The sequence below is a fragment of the Hippoglossus stenolepis genome, chromosome 3 (genome assembly GCF_022539355.2).
Source record: "Hippoglossus stenolepis isolate QCI-W04-F060 chromosome 3, HSTE1.2, whole genome shotgun sequence".
NCBI classification, from domain to species: Eukaryota; Metazoa; Chordata; class Actinopteri; order Pleuronectiformes; family Pleuronectidae; genus Hippoglossus; species Hippoglossus stenolepis.
In genome coordinates, this window is record NC_061485.1 from 23,742,098 (window position 1) to 23,759,598 (window position 17,501).

The 17,501-nt window shown below is 45.4% G+C and overlaps 1 protein-coding gene across 1 annotated transcript; it reads right to left on the reverse strand.

Moving 5' to 3' along the window:
• Positions 1–1,812: 1,812 nt before the first annotated feature.
• Positions 1,813–3,138, reverse strand: id1 (inhibitor of DNA binding 1, HLH protein). Its single transcript, XM_035151253.1, has 2 exons — positions 2,634–3,138; positions 1,813–2,409 (listed from the first exon to the last, which is right to left on the reverse strand). Exons 1-2 carry the CDS (start codon positions 3,126–3,128, stop codon positions 2,374–2,376), a joined length of 531 nt encoding a protein of 176 aa, XP_035007144.1. The 5' UTR covers positions 3,129–3,138; the 3' UTR covers positions 1,813–2,373.
• Between the last annotated feature and the right edge of the window lie 14,363 nt (positions 3,139–17,501).

Below are 17,501 nucleotides of genomic sequence, written 5' to 3' on the forward strand. Positions count from 1 at the left end.
AATACAAGCATAAATATAAAAAATATACGAAATAGCTTATATAATAGTTTGTGAACATTATAAACACAAAAAATGTACATTATTGACCATTGATATATACAATTTAATTGTATACAGTATATGTATAAATATACAAATATTAACAATAAATATTGATGGTGTTATGTCGTCCCCATCACTTTATAGTATAAACTCTAATCTAGTATCACTTTTGCCAGGAGGGGGCGCTGTTGTCCACTATCCTCTCCAACATATCTTCTGATTTACCCAGTCGCTGACACTGAGACTGCAATTCCTCCCACGGTCACAGGAGGGCGCTCAGCACCAGGGAAGGGAGTTTGCTTCATGTTTACACACCGAGGGATTAAAATAGTAACAACAATTTGGACTGAGGTGAATATAAAAAAACACTGAGTGGGTTTAATTGCGATACAGTGATAAAAACAAAGTGTAGTAATGGAGCACACACACAAGCACATACACGCACACGCACACGCACACACACATTATGGAGACCACAGCAGCCTGGCCTTCATTTTATCCACAGCTCCACCAGATTACGTAAGAGATGTGTGTATCTGCCAATATAGATAATTACATGTGATTAAGAATTCAGAGAACTATTATGATTTAACAGTGTGAAGGAAAACAATGAGGAGTGTTTGTGTGTGTGTGTGTGTGTTAACAGTCTTATTCCACAAAACTTATTAAGTTTTCTCTAAAAAATAACAAAGATGGAGTGTATATATATATATATACATATATGTGTATATATATATATGTATATATATATATATTAATAGCAATTTATAGCATAGGAGTGCAGTGTGGGAATCTGCAGCAGAGAGCAGCTCCCTCTCCCCCTCCCCCTCCCTCCCTCTCTCTCTCTCTCTGTTTCTTGGCGTGGCTCCCGGCCCATCTGCGGCCTGGCCCGTGGATTACTGTTTGTTAATGTTTCAATCAGCTGTGTGTTGAGGAATGTGGAGCTATTTAACCTGAACTTCCCCAGGTGTGCCGAGGCGCCGCTCAGTCTGGGCCCCGCCGCCCTCCCCTGCCCTTGGCACAAAGCTATCACACAAACACAATCACACACTGGCCACGCCGGGGCTGCAGCTGTGCGCATCGCACCGCAGGGAAATGGGAAAAACATTGCACCAGGGAGACAGAATAAATCTTTGAGCGGATCGCCTCCGCCAAAGCAATTTAACCCCCGCAGCGCCGGCGCGGAGTCGGAATAACGCGCAGATTTACGCGCTAACATATTGGAACAGCGCGTTTAAATGGATGTTTAATGGAGGGGAAACCAACTTTTATCTGATTGATTTCATTTTTTCTTTCGCTTCCCAATAAACCACCTTTCGTCACTTCATTAAGTGTCAGTGAATCTGCCTGAAACAAGCAGAATATGAAACCCTCTTGTACTTTTAAACGTTATTTGTCATGATCTTGTAACCTGACTATTTAAAGGGAGACTTCCTCTTGTAATGTGATACGTTAATGACCCATAGAGAAGCAAATGACCACTTTAACTGGCTCTGAGCCTGTTTGACCACCAGCTTTGGTTTGCTGGTGGCTGAATGACTCAGTACTTTCTTCTAGGTGTGACACTTTTTTATAGTGAGAACCACCTCACACTCTCTCAGCTATAAGAAAAGCTTTTCAGATGAATGTGAGCCCAAGACTACGATTTATCACAATGGTAATAAGGTCATAACAGCCCATAATAACCACCCAAGTACCCTCACTCACATCATACACCCCCAGGTATATAATGTGACCCACTCTCACACAAACACCATGACACAGAGAGGATTTCTTGTTGAAAAATAATTGTCTTGTTTTAATAAAAAAACAGCAATAAGGTACATTGTAAGAAAACAATATCTTCACATAATGAGGCATTGTAATATACAATACAGTTTGTCGCTCAGTAATCTGAGAAATTTATCTTTTTCAATTTTTTACAAAATGCTGAATATTCTACATGATTTTATACAAGATACAAAGAGCGTAACAGAAACATTAGCTTTCTTTAGAAACAATAAAACTCTACAAGCAACAAGCGAGGCAGTGGCTGCCCTCGGCTTGTCTTGGTCCCCCCGGGCTAACCCAGTCTATTTCTGGACACTAGCAGGTCCCCTCTCTTCTCTCAGGACCCTCGGATGAATCGAGAGCCGCGAGTGGCAGAGATCCTCGCCAACCGGAGGATGTCCACACATTGTATTTTTTGTTCTAGCTTCTTGGGAGTTAGAAACGTCCCTACACAGTTCAAGGTTTTCTGTCGATGTGAAATGGAGAAGTCACATCAGGTATAGCCTTGTTCATTCTTGGCGGTGACCGCGGTGGAGTCACGGTGCGATTTTCCACGAGCCCTTAGCGGCACATGATCCTGTCATCTGAGCATCCATTCTGCGGGGAGACAAGAGGAGGAGGAGGGTTAGTTTATTTGCTTGGAGGGGGATACACAGCAGTCACACGGAAACCGGTGCGTAAAAGGAGCTTTTACGCATGGAACTGGTAACTTTTACGCACGCGTTGTGACGTTCCAAATATGCTACAGGGGTGCGTGCACCTCTGTGGAAATAACATGTGCTCTGAGGCGCATATAGCAGTATATTAGGAGAGATATTTACCTCCACTGCGATGCTAGCGAGCTCTGCGTTCAGCGTGGTCAGCGGTGTGCGGGCGACGCCGCTCGCCGTGAGCTGGCGGCTCTTCTCCGGCTCGTCTAGCTCGACCTGCAGGTCCCAGATGTAGTCGATGACGTGCTGCAGGATCTCAACTTTGCTCGCTTTCTTGTTCGTGGGCAGCGTGGGCACCAGCTCCTTGAGCTTGCTGTAGCAGTTGTTCATGTCCTGCAGGAAGACGCTCATCTGCTCGTCCAGCAGCGGGATCTTGCACTTGGCGATGGTCAAGCTCTGCTCGGACAGGCAGCGCACCATGTCCTCGCCGCCGACCTTGCTCTTCAGGGCGCAGGTAGATCCGACAACCTTCATCTTGATGCGTGTAAGTTTCCAAGGATTGTGATGCAGAAATAAAGAAGATGTTGGGAGATAGTCGAGCAACCAGGCTTCTCCTCCTCTTGGAAATGTGAGCAAGGGAATGTTGACAGTTAGCAACATCCACATGGGCAAACCTCCTCCTGTATATACCAGAGCAGGAGCCGGGGGGCGTGCACGAGTCCTCCTGTTTGAAGGCAGTGGGCCAATGAGATGGCTCCCTTTGTGTTGGTGGGTGGGTCCACAGCCGCGCTATCACCCAATGGCCGCTCTCGCCTGGTTATCGGGATTTACAATCTGTTTGAGGGATGGCGTTACAAATGGAAACAAATGTGTGTCTTTTATGGGTAATATGTGGGAATCCAGCTGTCCATGGCTTGGGGACTCTGCAGGTGTAGATTGCCTGGGGACAGTCACGGGGTGGTGAATGCCTGCCCGGGTATGTGCTGTGAGAATGTGTGTGGGATGGGACGGGGCTGAATAGGATGAATGGTTAATGATAATGAGGCGACCACGGTGCCCTAGATTTAGCCTCTCACAATGGTGCAGATGTGCATGAGGATAGTACAGTGAAAACAAAGTGGAGACACGGGGGACAGAGGATGCTGGGGGGGAAAAAAAGATATAAACTTTATCAGCTGAGATCAGTTCAAGATGATAAAAGTGAGTGCAGAGGGACGTGTGCAGGAATGCAGCTACACCGAGTTTACTGGGTTTATGAAATCAGGAGTTTAACAACATTACAACAAGAGGGTGAACTTCATTTCCTCGCCACTCTCTGACTCGGAGCTGTCTGAAGCTGTATTTTCTTTATTTCTGGAGGCACAGAGTCTCTTTCTCCTGCGCCTCTGCAGCTCCAGTGTGTGAAGCAGCTTCACGGATTCCTTCACATGTTTCTGCAGTGTGTGTGTGTGTGTGTGTGTGAGAGAGAGTGTGTGATGGCGTCTCTCTCTCTCGCTCTCTCTCTGAATCTTCCCCCCAGATTGTCCAAACAAGCCCGAGCAGACTGGCAGGCGCCAGCGCGGTGACGTCACCCATTCATCGGAGCCTTGACGCCTGTCAGCCTGGCGCCGCTCGGGCGGTCTCCATGGAGACGTCAAACAAGGAGGGCGCGCTCCTCCTTCACCTGCGAGCTGCGCGGGACCGAGTCCTGAGAACAAACCGGAGCTTTTCTCTTCTCTCTCGTTCATTTATCACCTTAAAGCAGCGGGATGGGATTACAACCCCGCACCTGCACTGACACTGTCAGCAGGTCAACAGGAGGAGGAGGAGGAGGAGGAGAAGGAGGAGGAGGAGGAGGGCTCCGCATTATGTTGTCACTTCTTTTTAGAACTAAACAACTGTTGCATTCCTGCACAGCCGCTGTCACAACTGTATGACCCTGTGCTCACTGCAGGATAATACTGATTTACACTATAATATATTAAAACAACTTTAGTCTGATCCTTTATATGGGAAACCAACTCTGATCTCATTTATTTCATTTTGCATACACCAAAAATATAAATAAAATTATATTTTTCAGTAAAAATAAAGGAATCTGTTGCATTTTAACACTAAATAACTGTTGCATTCCTGCACAGCCGCCGTCACAACTGTATGACCCTGTGCTCCCTGCAGGATAATACTGATTTACACTATAATATATTCAAACACATTTCATTTGATGTTTTATGGAGTAGAAAAAAACGTATTTATTTTTCAGTGATAAACTAAAAATAAACCATGTGATTTCTCTTTATATTCTTCAGTGACTGTGCTATTATTATTAAATCGGTTGCATTCCTGCACACAGCCACTGTCACAACTGTATGACCCTGTTCTCACTGCAGGATAACACTGATTTAGACTATTTATATTGAGACACCAACAAATTAATGTTTTAAATTAAGGAGTAGGAATAAAACTTTTTATTTATTTTCATTTTTAATCTATAAACCACCCTAACTTCTCTCAGAATCTCTCAGTACATTTGCTAAATGCAAATAGATTAATTGACTTGTGACACTAAATAACTGTTGCATTCCTTCACACAGCCCACTTCACTATTTGCCCCTGTGGGTACAACAGGACAAAAATCTGTTTCCATATTCAATGTTACCCTTCACACATATATTCCACTGGCTTACAGCAGCAACTACAGTGATATAATAGCCCACTTATCTAAATACAAAACAACTATTATAATACAGTGGAAGACATGAGCAGCTCCCACATTCAAAAACCTACTCAAGTAAAACTGCTGGTTATCACACAAATGTATCCAAAGTAAAAAATAACCATTATGTGTGACACTGGTATGTTATATATATCATTATGTATATTATATCACCAGACTGTCATTACTGACTCATTTACATGTAAGCTGGGTTTTTATATTGTTGCTGGCCAATGTGAATATCTACTCTATAACAATGCATGAAATGTTACAAGTTGATCATATATTTTATATATTTCATTATTTTATATTAAGAATAAGTACACAACTTGAGTAGTTGTGCTCACTGTTAAATTCCACTGTTATAATTGTACTTTTACTGACCAGAATCTGCAGCGTATAATTGTTGCAATTTGTTTATGCATACATTTTTATATTACAAATGTAGAATTTAGTTTAAATTAGTTTTCTGGTATTTGTGCAGACTGACACGTGTGTTTTTCACACGTTTTAAATCTATTTGTATCCTCCTGAAGAAATAAAACCAGCTTCTTCCCTTCAGATTAGAATTTAAATGCTGTTTAAAGAGCCTCTGCTAAAATCTGCACAGATGTTACACCAAAGCCAACGTCAGTGTTGTTGTCCTGTAACAAAGTTAACTACCACTGGGACTGTTTCTTCTAGCTGTTGCAGTAGCCCATAAAAACTTTAAAAAAAACTTTCTTTTTTTTCCCCTTTTTTTTGCCCTCTGTCCTAGGTCGCAGCTGACAGGGCGGAGGGAGGGCCGGGTGGGTAGAACAATGGGAGTGCGGTGCAGGGATTGTGGGAGAGAATCTAGGCTGGAGCCACAGTGTCTGGAGCGCCCCTCCACTCCCCTCATCCAGCTTTTGTTCAGCTGCAAAAGCTATCAGCACTTCCTACTGACACCAACAATAACTCCACACAGCTGGGCCCTTTTTAGCCTGTTTACAGCACATCAAGGCGAGGGGAGAGAGAAGACAGAGCGATGAGGCAGAGGAGGGGAGAGAAAAGTGAAACATATTAGCTCCTGATTTTAACTGACAACGCCAGTGCCCTCTCGCAGCTCCCCCTTCACCGCTGACACAGAATTCATTTCCCAGGGGACTCGTTATATGTGAGTCGATTATCACTTAGTATTTTATTCCTACGACAGGCTACTGTTTCTGCTGCAGCATCCCCCATCCATCAAACAGCAGAAAGGCAACAACTTGTCTTCTTTTCAGGACATTGTGTATCTTGGCTATATTTGTGCCAGCACACAAGCCGTTTCCCAGTAGCGTTTATTTTTTCCAGGATAAATTGTTCCATTTGGTGTAGAGGAAAACATAACAGCTAGTACGCCCTCTTAATCACGATAAGGCAAAAACTGTAGATCTATAAGAGCACACTACAGGAAGTGTGAAACGTCGGTGCAGGAATCCATTCAGAGGAAATAGGACATTCCAGCAAGGCTTTCACACTTTTGCTGCTGTTATTACTGTGGGGGACAATAAGTAATTCTCATACTACTTCCTGAAACATGAAAGGGACCAAAGCACAATGATGGCGGAGAAGAATAAACGCTTTCTTAGACAGAGGATTTGACTTCAGTACGATTATTGAGATACACTGTTGAAAAGAAACGGGGAGGAATTTGATAATGAGAGGCGAGCACCACATGCAAGTTTTCAAAATTTTACTAACACACACACACACACACACACACACACACAGGTCTTCTCCCTGCAGCTGTGGGATTAGTTTCCAGTTCCCAGTCAGGCTCTTCCTGTTTGCTTGATAATGATCACACCTGTGTGCAGGTGTGTGGAGAGGCTCATGTGAGACAGGGAGGGGTGTGTGTGGTGTCAGATACAAAAACTTTTACCACACCACACTGTCACAGCTCTCTGCGGCCGAGTGACGATTGACTCGAGACTCATCAGTCACAGGCACAAGTGGAGGAAGTGTGTGCTGTGTGTGAGAACTTGTAACACTGTGTGTGTGTGTGTGTGTGTGTCACTGCCTCTGTGGGTGTGTTATGTATGTTTCTGCCTGGATTCCTGGTGTGCCCCGGCATGGCCCTGGCACCTCCCTGGGCAGCGCAGCCTCTGTAATGACTGAGGACCCGTGGTTGGGAGTCACTTCCTGTGGGAGTCCTGGTTCAGAGATGTGTCATTCCCCAGTGCAGACAGGCTGGAGCCGCGTCGCTTGTTGGTGTTTTTCCTCTGTGCAGACGGGCGGGCAGACTGGGTGGGTGGATGGATGCCATCCCCTGAGAGCCAGGGGCAGGTTACAGGAACACTATCTCCATCTGATAGTTTGTGCTCCGCAGCCTCACAGAGATCCTTGAAGCCCCACAGGTGTCCACTGCTCTGTGTCCTTGGCCCCCGGAGGACTCACAGGGACAGCTCGCTCTCTATCTCTTTCCCTCACTTGTGTACATACGTATGTGTGTGCGCATTCACTAGACCTGAATCTCACCCCTCCTTTACACCCCTGTGGCCATCTCCCTCCGCCTGGTTCCCACACACACTATCAAAGCCCTTTAATGGCTTCTAATTAGCTCCCCATCTGCTGGTGACAGCGCACTGGTGGCATGCTAAAGCACCCATTGAGAGCATAGGCATTGTGCTCTGGAATACTTTCCACTCCAGTGGCAATTGCCTGGTGAGAGAGCTTTAGTTGGGGGGTGTGGGGTGGGGTGCTGGTTGAGGAGGGGGTGAGAAGGAGTTGGAGAAGGAGGGGATGCTGGGTAAGAGTTCTCTGCGGTCAGGGGCTTGGGGGAGGGCAGGGGTGGAGGGATACACAATGGGAGACAGTGTTACGGCTTGTTGCAAATCTAATAACGCCCGAGTCCCTTTTCCGTCCGCTCATCAACCCCCCCCCCCAAGCACCACCAGCAACTAGTCTCCCCTCCCTCTGCTTCTTTGACTTTAGCAACATTTTGCCGCTGACATCACACAGCGGACGCTCGGGTGAGCTAACACTGACTTTGCACCGAGGCTACGGTGAGACGGTGGGGCCCTGGGTCTGTAGATCTCCCCCTGAAACCACTGACTGAACAATAGGTGCACCTCCGCAGGGACTGTAAATGTTGCCTAATGAGGACTCTTCATTAGCAGAACCTGTCTGTGTGTGAAAGCTGCCTGTTTGTCTGATCCTGTATGAGGCCTCCTCCTCTTCCAGGACCTCCAGCAGGGCCCAGGTCCACTGGTAGCAGAAGGAGAGACCAGCTGTTCCCAGCTGGTAGCCAGAAGATGCCTATGGGGGACAGGCCTGATTGCTGCTGGCCAGCTGCCTCCTGCTGCAGGAGGGAGATGGAGAACAAACAAATGTTTCGGGAAACCTTCACATCAGCTCCAGTATTGTCCCTCTTTCTGTGTCCAATGTTTGCTAATTTACATCTCAGACAGTAATGTTGAACAAGAGGCTGGTGGAGGGGTTAATGAATAATACTGTTTGTATAAGGCATTAAATATATCCTAAATAATTAGCAGATTCATCTAGAGAGAGAAACCAAATCCCAGGTCATCGTCAATGCCCAATTGCATAAATTAAAATAATAAAACTTTATGTATTAGTGCCTTTCCAAACCAAAGTTACAAGGTGCTTCACAAAATAAAATATAAGTGCAAAGTTAGTTGGATCATACTCAAATTGCTTTTTTCCTAGGATTTTGTCAAATCAATAGGTATAATTGATAACTTTATAAGGGGACATTAATAGTATATCTATATATGTTTATTATACAGTACAGGAATGTTTTCCATGGATAAAGTGCAATAAGAAACTGAACTAATATTAAACTCATTCTGGTGTTTTCATGATTCCATGACAACTGCATGCACCACTTTGAAATGCAGAGTGAGATCCTATGTAAAGCCACATATTTGTGTGAGTGTGTTCCTGTGTGTGTGAGACGAATGGTCTGTCACCTGACCTCTCTCTCTCTGCCCATCCCGCACACACACACACAAACGGCGCACATCCCCACAGCTGCACGGAGGCGTCCAGTCAGCACGGCCACGGGACATGGGAGCCAAAGCCCAAAGATGGAGCATGGACAGTGGCAGCTGGGGAGCTGACAAAGCCCCATTCAGAGGGCCCAGGCCTGGGGACAATGGCTGGGCCAGGCTGAGCCCTCTCCTCCACTCTTCCACCCAAAGATTAATACTTCAGATGGGCTTCCCAGTGGCAGGCAAGGCTAAAAGGAGAGCCCTCCTGTTTGTCACTGGGCATTGTGCGAGTCGCCTGAGAACCAACCTCTTGGATGGGCTTGACAAATGAGAGCCACCATTGACAGTGAACAGATTGGGTCTGCCACTTTTGTTTTGATTGTGGAGCGGGTATAATCAAGTTATTTGGGCCTTGGGGAGTTTTTGTTTCTCTCTCCTGACGCTCTTGACACCAAAGTCCCACCTTAACAGACTCTGCTGGCTCAGCTGTGATCTGAGCCTGCTCGAGTTTCCCCTCTTGTTTGTTGTTACTATTTATCGGCGCTGTATAGAGGGTGCAACAGTAAGAGGAAGTTAATTTACATGGGTGTGGGAATCAGGCTATCTATTCATGTGGCCTACAGGAGGCAGCACAGGTGCAACAGGTGTAGGTGTGTGTATTCTTGTCACATTCAATAGAGCTACAGTGCAGTGTTATTGTAATGTTTTCTATGCAGATGTCCCCTGTTCACCTGACCTTAACAACGTGCTATAAGAAACAGCGCAGCCAGGGGACTACAGTAACCAGAGACCCTGTTAGGTAGGGGTGGGGGTTAAACACCAGCAGCTCAGGTTTACACCCCCACTCCCTGCCCTTTTCTCTGGGAGTGCAACGCAGGTGTTTAGCCCCCAGCAAGGCAGCATTTCTGGTTAAACTGTAGGAACGCTGCCCCGCCTTCACACCGGGAACTAGAAGTGGCCGCAGAGTACACAGCGTCACACCTGCACACCTGTGCTCCCAGTGTGTGTGTGTGTGTGTTTTCCGCGATCACGTCACACGATTTCACAACAGGAAATATTCCACCACACTCTTGTCAGAGAAGAAAGCGCACATTGAGTCAGCATATGCAAATGTCATTTCAAGCTCCGTAGCCAAATCAAAGACCTGAAGTTCACTTTGATTGTTCGACACAGCAACAAGTGGGGCATGAACCTGTGTTTCCATGTGGCTGCAGTGAGCAATGGCCTGGGACCATCTGCCCCGTCTGTCCCGGTGCTTTTGCTGCACATGGACCAGCCATTCTCACGACAGAGGAATGTGCCCTTTTGGTAAACATACATCGACCCCCCGCAAGTGCCACAAATATCATTCCCTTTCCCTGTTCCCTCCCATCCCTCCTTTCCTCTCATGGTGTCCCTTCAACCACCCCAGTCTCATCACCCCCACCCAACGGCCACTGCCAGTCGCCCAGTCCCCTCGGCTGCCCGGTGAACATCCTCCTGGTTCCCACGTAGAACTGAGAGACACGCTGCTAAGACAAACGCCCTGCTTTTCACCCAGGGCCCTCTTCCAGGAATACGCTTGTGTGAAACTTCGATGCAGCAGAAGGTGCCCTACTTTTAAACTTCATTCTTCTCCCTGGGATTGTTGCAGGGGGTTTAACAAAAGGGGAAAGGGACTGTGTGTGGGTCAGCAGGGGTGTGTGTGTGTGTGTGTGTGTATGTGCATCTAGGTTATACTCGGGTGCGTGTGTTCACGTGCACGTCCGTGTTTATGCAACAGTGTGTATGTGTGTGTGCACGTGAGGGGAGGGCTGGAGGATTATAAAGAGGAAGTGAATGGGAAGTACACACTCAGTGACAAAATAAGAGGGAGACATTCCTTTGCTGCCCCTCCCCTCCTCCTCCCTGCTCCCTCTTTCTCTGCTCTTGCTCCGCTGTGGCAGGGCCCTGGGAAAATCAAACAGGTGGTTTGGGCCTGGCAGGAAAGCTGGCTGGGCCCGGGGTGGGCAGGCCTACAGGCTGCTGGGGGCTATCAAAAGCTCTTAGGCCCAGCTTTAGGCCAGCACTCTGAATGGCCCCGGGCTTCATTATCATGTGAATTCTGGGAACTGCCCCGGGCCCCCAGTAACACCAGTGAGCTGCCCATATGGCGTTCGCTTGGCAACTAGGGAGACCCGCACCCCCCAACTCCTCACCCCCCACACACCTCCCTTCCAGTGCTACTCCTCCATTCCAGCACTCCTGATATCAAAGGGGGACAGGGAGGAGAGGGAGGCAGAGGCCCAGAAACCCCCAGCCAGCCGCAGCCCTTCTCCTGGGGGGGCCAGACCACACAGAGCAGCCCTGGACACTCCTTAGGGACCCCGGATAACACCGCTGCCCTAGAGGGCACTACAGCTAGCTGGCTCTCTGTGGATTTACCCATTGAATTAGCATTTAAGACACATTCTGAAGCTGTCAATTTAGCATCAGAGCCAGAGCTGTGAAAGATAAAGATGTCGGCAGCCTCTCCACTTCATGAGGGTGCTCCTCCCATCATGCCAGGAATGAATTCCCTCTGATTGATGACCATTGATGAGCAGATAAATTCATCTGTGCATCTTTGTGAAATGTGTGGTTGTAGAAGTTGGGTGTGGTAGTGACACCTCACAGGCAATTTGCACTGTGCTGATGACTCACCCGACTTTCTGTTCTCTGTAGAACATTTATATGATTAAAAGGGGGCCTTAAATGATGCTGTGACGAGCAGCCTAAACACGCACAACTAGAATAGTACTTACAGAGCACATCCTCTAAGACCCAGCAGTCCCTTTATGAAACCACATTCAAATTCACTAAATCTGATTTTAATTGGATCTGAACCAAATCACACAAACTCATAAATATTAATATAAGTCTCCTAAACATGCCTGATTTTTAGTTTTGTTAATATCCATTACTTATTCTCTGAGAAATCAACAAAAATCTTAAAGAAAGTGTAAAATAAAATAAATAATAATAAAATACTTATGCTTATACTTAATGCCAAATTTGAATGGGCTCTTCCCCAACCCATACTGCATCCTTCCAGAGATTCAAGGTAATCTGTCGTTTTTTTGTGGGATCCTGCTAAGTAACAGTCAGGCAAATAAATAAAATGTCCTTCCAACACTATCTTCACGAGCATTGCCAGTTCAAAATGTGCTTTTTATGTGTCATCAATCATTCCAGTTCCATTTCATTGCTGTCATGTTATTATAATAAGTATAGACCCTATTTTTCAGATGCCTAATCAACAAAAATCTAAAAACATGAAAAGGTTTTGAAAAGTGCTATATAAATGAAGTAATTAAAAAATATTGACCACAGCATTCAATTTGCCCAAGTCCTAACCAACTGTTGCTGAACGTGCCGGTTTTTGTTTCTTGAGAACATTTCATCCCAACAAAAACAAACTCATAACTTTCACTGCCATTCAACCCTCCTTGGGTCAGAGAGACAGAAATTCATATATTAGTAGGACCAGTCTGCTTTGCCTGTTAGTTTGTGACATTGATACAAAAAACTGCCTGATGGGAGATGGGTTCACATCACAGTTGTGTAAATCAGGTGCACTTTAAATATAATAAATGGCGGATCAGGGTTTCTAGAACTGATGGTCCACAATACCTCGAAGTTGTCCCTGCACTTTCTCAGGTCCTCATAAATACACCTGCCAAGTTTGAAGTCAAACGGATGAGCGGCTGTGATTTATTAGGTGGATGATACATGCGCAGTAAGACACTGTGGTGCGAGCAGCCCCCCGTAAGCATTCCAGCTACATTAACAGGGACACGGAATGAGATCCATGTGAGGTAAATAACCTCGTGAGTCATCTGATTTTCCTGGATGAGGACACTTCTGCAGAGGAGATGTCACTTAACAGCAGTGCAGGAATGCTGCTCCGGCTGCCGCAGTCGGCCACCTGTGCTGCAGTGCAGCGTGGGTAGACGGAGGAGGAAGTGTGGTTATATGTGCCACATGATGTCATGCTGATGAAGAGACTCTGGATGGCTTCGGCATTGTTCATTGTGATTAATGATAAACATGCATTTGTGTGCGTGCATTCATATCTCTCCATGTGTGTGACATTGGGAAGTGATCTGATCTGACAGTATGTGGATAATCTAGTCGGCTTACTTCACTGCTCGCACCTGCATTAAAGAAGTATTGAAAACAGAAGAGAGCAAAACAAGGACGGGGGGGGGCTGAGAGGGAGAGAGGTAGAGAGGTAGAGGAAGAATGAGAGCTGAAAGTGTGATCTGACTTCTGAGAAACTCTGCTGGTGATTCATTCTTTTACACATGGAGCAGATCACTCCCTGTGCAGCTGTGCAGGCCACATGCGCAATATGATTTCACAACATCTTGCCTGTCCTTGGAAATTCCTTCTTTTTTTTCTTCATTCGGCCCTCTCACCCCCTTCCCTCCTGTCAGCGTGCAGACGGTGTTATTCTGACGGAGAGGCAGGTGCACGACTTAGTCATTCTTCTCTTCCCTCAAACGGCTCCTTGCTTCACTGAGGCTTTAGTCAGCTACGGGGGCTTGACCAGAAAGCCCTGTCAGAGTCATGTGTTTATCGTACAGTAGGCCTCACAGTGCTGCTGGTGATGGTGCTGTTGTTATCACTCAGCTCATCACGGCTCCCGTAGGTGTCAGCAGCCAGCTGGGTGCAGAACAGTGATGTCTCAGCTGCAGAAACTCCAGTGACTCAGCATTTCTAGCGAACGGTCCCTGTTCCTTGCCCCAAGGTGTGTTTGTTTATCTTTATAGTATCACTGTCTCTGTAGGATTCCATCCACGCCATGTTGTGACCCAGGGGAGCGTCTGTGGGATCCCACTCAAGATGACGCGTGTTGTTGCTGTGAATCATCCCACAGCTGCTCCCCTGTCCGTCTCCAGCTCAGCAGACCGATGCAGACGATGTTCAGACCGTTCTGTTTACAACAAACACAAGCACATAGCAGCAAGGAAAGAAAGGTCACTTTGGCCATAATAATGCCATGTTCAATTATCAAGAAACCAGATGAGCCAGATAGATGAGAATGTGCTTGCATCAGGGCCCATTCCAGGAGGTGGGACAGGGGGGAGGTGTCAAATACCAATCCAAGCTCATGGAAAATCTGTTTTATTAGAAATAAATATGGCCTTTACAATCGGCCTCCAGATGATCCAAAACACTGCTGTGCGAGGAGAGATCTTATTTCCAATACTATAATTTCACTACGTTGGCTGTAAAATCCCGTTAAGATTTCAAAATCCTTCTCATTACACACAAAGCCCTTAATGACCCACTCCCATTGTATGTTAAAGAGCTCATAGCACCAAATAATCCCGATAGATAATTTCTCTCTCTAAATGCAGGCCTTCTACACTCGTGGAATCTCTGGGAGTAGGATGAGAGGCAGAGACGTGCGCCTGCCTCACGTGACACTTTATACAAGATTTGATTTAGGTGAAACTTTGTTGTCTGAGAGCAAGGTAAAACTAAGTAAATTAGAAAAACACCTCGGCTGCTGAGACTCAATAAGAGGGAGACAAACTAGATTCAATGACATGATTATTTCAAGAGGCTAATAAATGAACATTATTTTCCCTATGACATTTGTTCTTGTTTACATACTGTGAATGAAACAGGGATTCATTGTTCCAATCCTCCACATTGGTATCCGTGGCGACACTGGCCTTATTCAGATGATGTGGTGGTTTCAAATGAAATCCATTGTATTTGTCAAAGTGATTATTCCATTTTGAGTTTCTGATATCACTTACATTCTCATGGACAAATCTAAAAACTAAGGAAGATTAGTTGTCATGGTGCATTATCACTGAACTGTGTGACTGTAAACATACTGTTCTTGATAAGATAATAGTGGTGACAGTTAACCTTACCTTGTTCGTGTGGGACCAGTGTTCAGAGAATGACAAACAATAAAAATGATAGAAAGACAGGAAACAAACATCAGCAAAATGTTATACCAATGTGCGCAGGTGAATAGGTTGCCACAGCTTATATAATAGAATGGAAAAGCAATAGGACAAGACTTGTATTTATCAACATCTTGCACATTTGTGAACTTTTTTTAAATAAATATTTTTAAAAAACTTTAAATATCTATACTACTTCTTGTATGTGTCAGAGCTAAAAATCGATCGTCATATTGGTTCAGGCAATGAAAATGTTTAAATGCTACTCAGCTATAGTCATGAGATGACCTTTGACATAAATATGTAAAATATAATTTGTGGCTGTAACTTTACATCTGTAACAGCTGCAGGTGAAGTCACTTACTTTTGGATTACATCGGTTAGGTGGGTGGTGGCCACCAGCCGTTAATGAATAAAACATGTTTATATAGATATAGAGTATCTGTTAAGAGCTATACTCATTGTTTCATGAAGCATTTCAATTCTTAATACCCCCCCTCCACACACACACACACATCTCTTATCCCTCTTCGCGCCTAAAGAGCCAGCAGGAGAAACTGAAAGAAAGGAGAATGGGCCTCCGAATGGCAAGGAATGAGAGTTGAGTTGAGGAACAAGTGAGTGAGTTAGAGAATGAGAAAATGAGAGGAGAGACAGCATGGATTCTTTTCTTTGGGGCCTTAAAGACATGTTTCCCTCAGATGTTGGCTCTTCTTCAGATGCTAATGGTTCACTCTTTTCCCAAGCTGGGCCTTAGCATAACAATGCAGTGGAAGTGAAAGAGCTAAACCTCTGCTTTCTTTAAGAAGCCAAAGCTGGGCTTTTCTTGTGGACTAATGCCCCTCTCTCTCTTTGTGCTCCCAGTGAAAGGCCCGCGGAACGCAAAGGCAAGGTGATCACAGAGTTTACTGAAAATGAGACTGAAACAACACACGGGCCGAGCTGAAATTGCATTGGTGAAGTCATTGTAAGCCAAGAGAAATGACCAAATATAGAGCAGTGAGTTGCTTGGCCTGAAGCCAGAGTGCTCACTCTCTGGAGTATGATGACAGCAATCATTTTGAATATTATCAGCCTTTGCTTTTAAAGCTGTGCTGAATTATGTGTGTTGGAAGTATCCAACCCAAATGTTATGACTGTGCGTCCCGTGCTGACTCCAAGACGCCAAAAGTCCCATCTGAAAAGCAGTTGTGAGCCTGAAGGGTTTTTGGATGAACTGCAGTCTGACCTTGACGGGACTCTCGTAGATACGGTCGTGAGGCCCTGATATCCTCTGATAGCAAATGAAGAGCATATGGTTTTCTGCTTTATCATTTATCAGGGAGGAATGAGCAGGATTGAAGGTAAAGGACATGCAGGAGAACACGGAGACACTGTACGGGTCACGCTGGTGAGATATGACGACATCCAACTTATCCGTTTGTGCAGAGTCAAACTGTTCCTTCTTCTCACTATACGCCATTCCATTTTCTGTGTGTTTCTTGTACATTTGGAGGGTTTTCAAAGGGCAACATTTTTGAGATGTGGTTTCGAGGCTGGCTTTCACTTTACGACATGGACGCGGGTAAAAATATTGCATTCTGAAAATATATACTATACAGTCTTACAGTTTTAAAGACACAGTCCATTTTTTAACAGCATCATTGCTAAAACAGAAACATGTGATAAAAGATCAGATTTTTGATCCCATGCAGGAAGATGAAAGTGTCACATAAGAAAAGTTGCTCAAAAGCAGATGCATGGGAATGTGAACTAAAATCACAATACTAAGAAGCACACAAAAGAAAGGTAAGTATATCTAATATTGCAGCACCAAAAGTAGAAGTTGTGGTGAAGAGGAACAATCCTGGAAGAAACATCTTGATATGAGTGTCACTGCTATAAGTGACATGTGAACTCTAAAATCCAAATGAGGCTTCATCTGTTGTCCCTCGGGCCTGACGATGACAATAGGCAACTAAGTACCCCCCAATTACCAGGTTTTAACCCATTAACACCTCTGATGTTCTCCCTCTCCTTCCTCACCCCTCACCCCTCTCTCCCTTTATGCAGATGAGCCGGTCCAGGTGCAGCACAGAGGAAGTTAGCACCTCCTCACCACAGCAACATCACTCTATTTGCATGCAAAACACCAGGGCTTAGTCAGAATATGTGTGAGCACAGGTGTGTGTGAGTGGGGACGTTGTCACCAGAGCCACTAATCTGTTTGTCCTGACGTGCTCCCTATTTGCTCTGATACTGTCGGATTGCGGTGTTCTGTAATTAGATGTTTTGTGGAAACACGTTTCGATTCTCTATTGTGAGAGATGGCAGGAGGAGGAAAGCAGCTGAAAATGTGACTCTCTTACAAACACAAGCCTACATTTACTTGTGCTGAATTGAGCTTTTTGTGCTCTTTCATTTGTGTGTGTGTATATGTGTGTGTAGGTTGAGAGGAAGTCAGCGGTGGCACCCAATGTCA

What these genes read in the sequence shown, in the direction of transcription:
- id1 (XM_035151253.1), bottom strand. Translation starts at nt 3,128, where the DNA reads ATGTGGATGTTGCTAACTGTCAACATTCCCTTGCTCACATTTCCAAGA. An exon ending in TCGCTAGCATCGCAGTGGAG is followed by an intron (nt 2,410 to 2,633) that starts GTAAATATCTCT and finishes GTCTCCCCGCAG; the next exon opens with AATGGATGCTCAGATGACAG.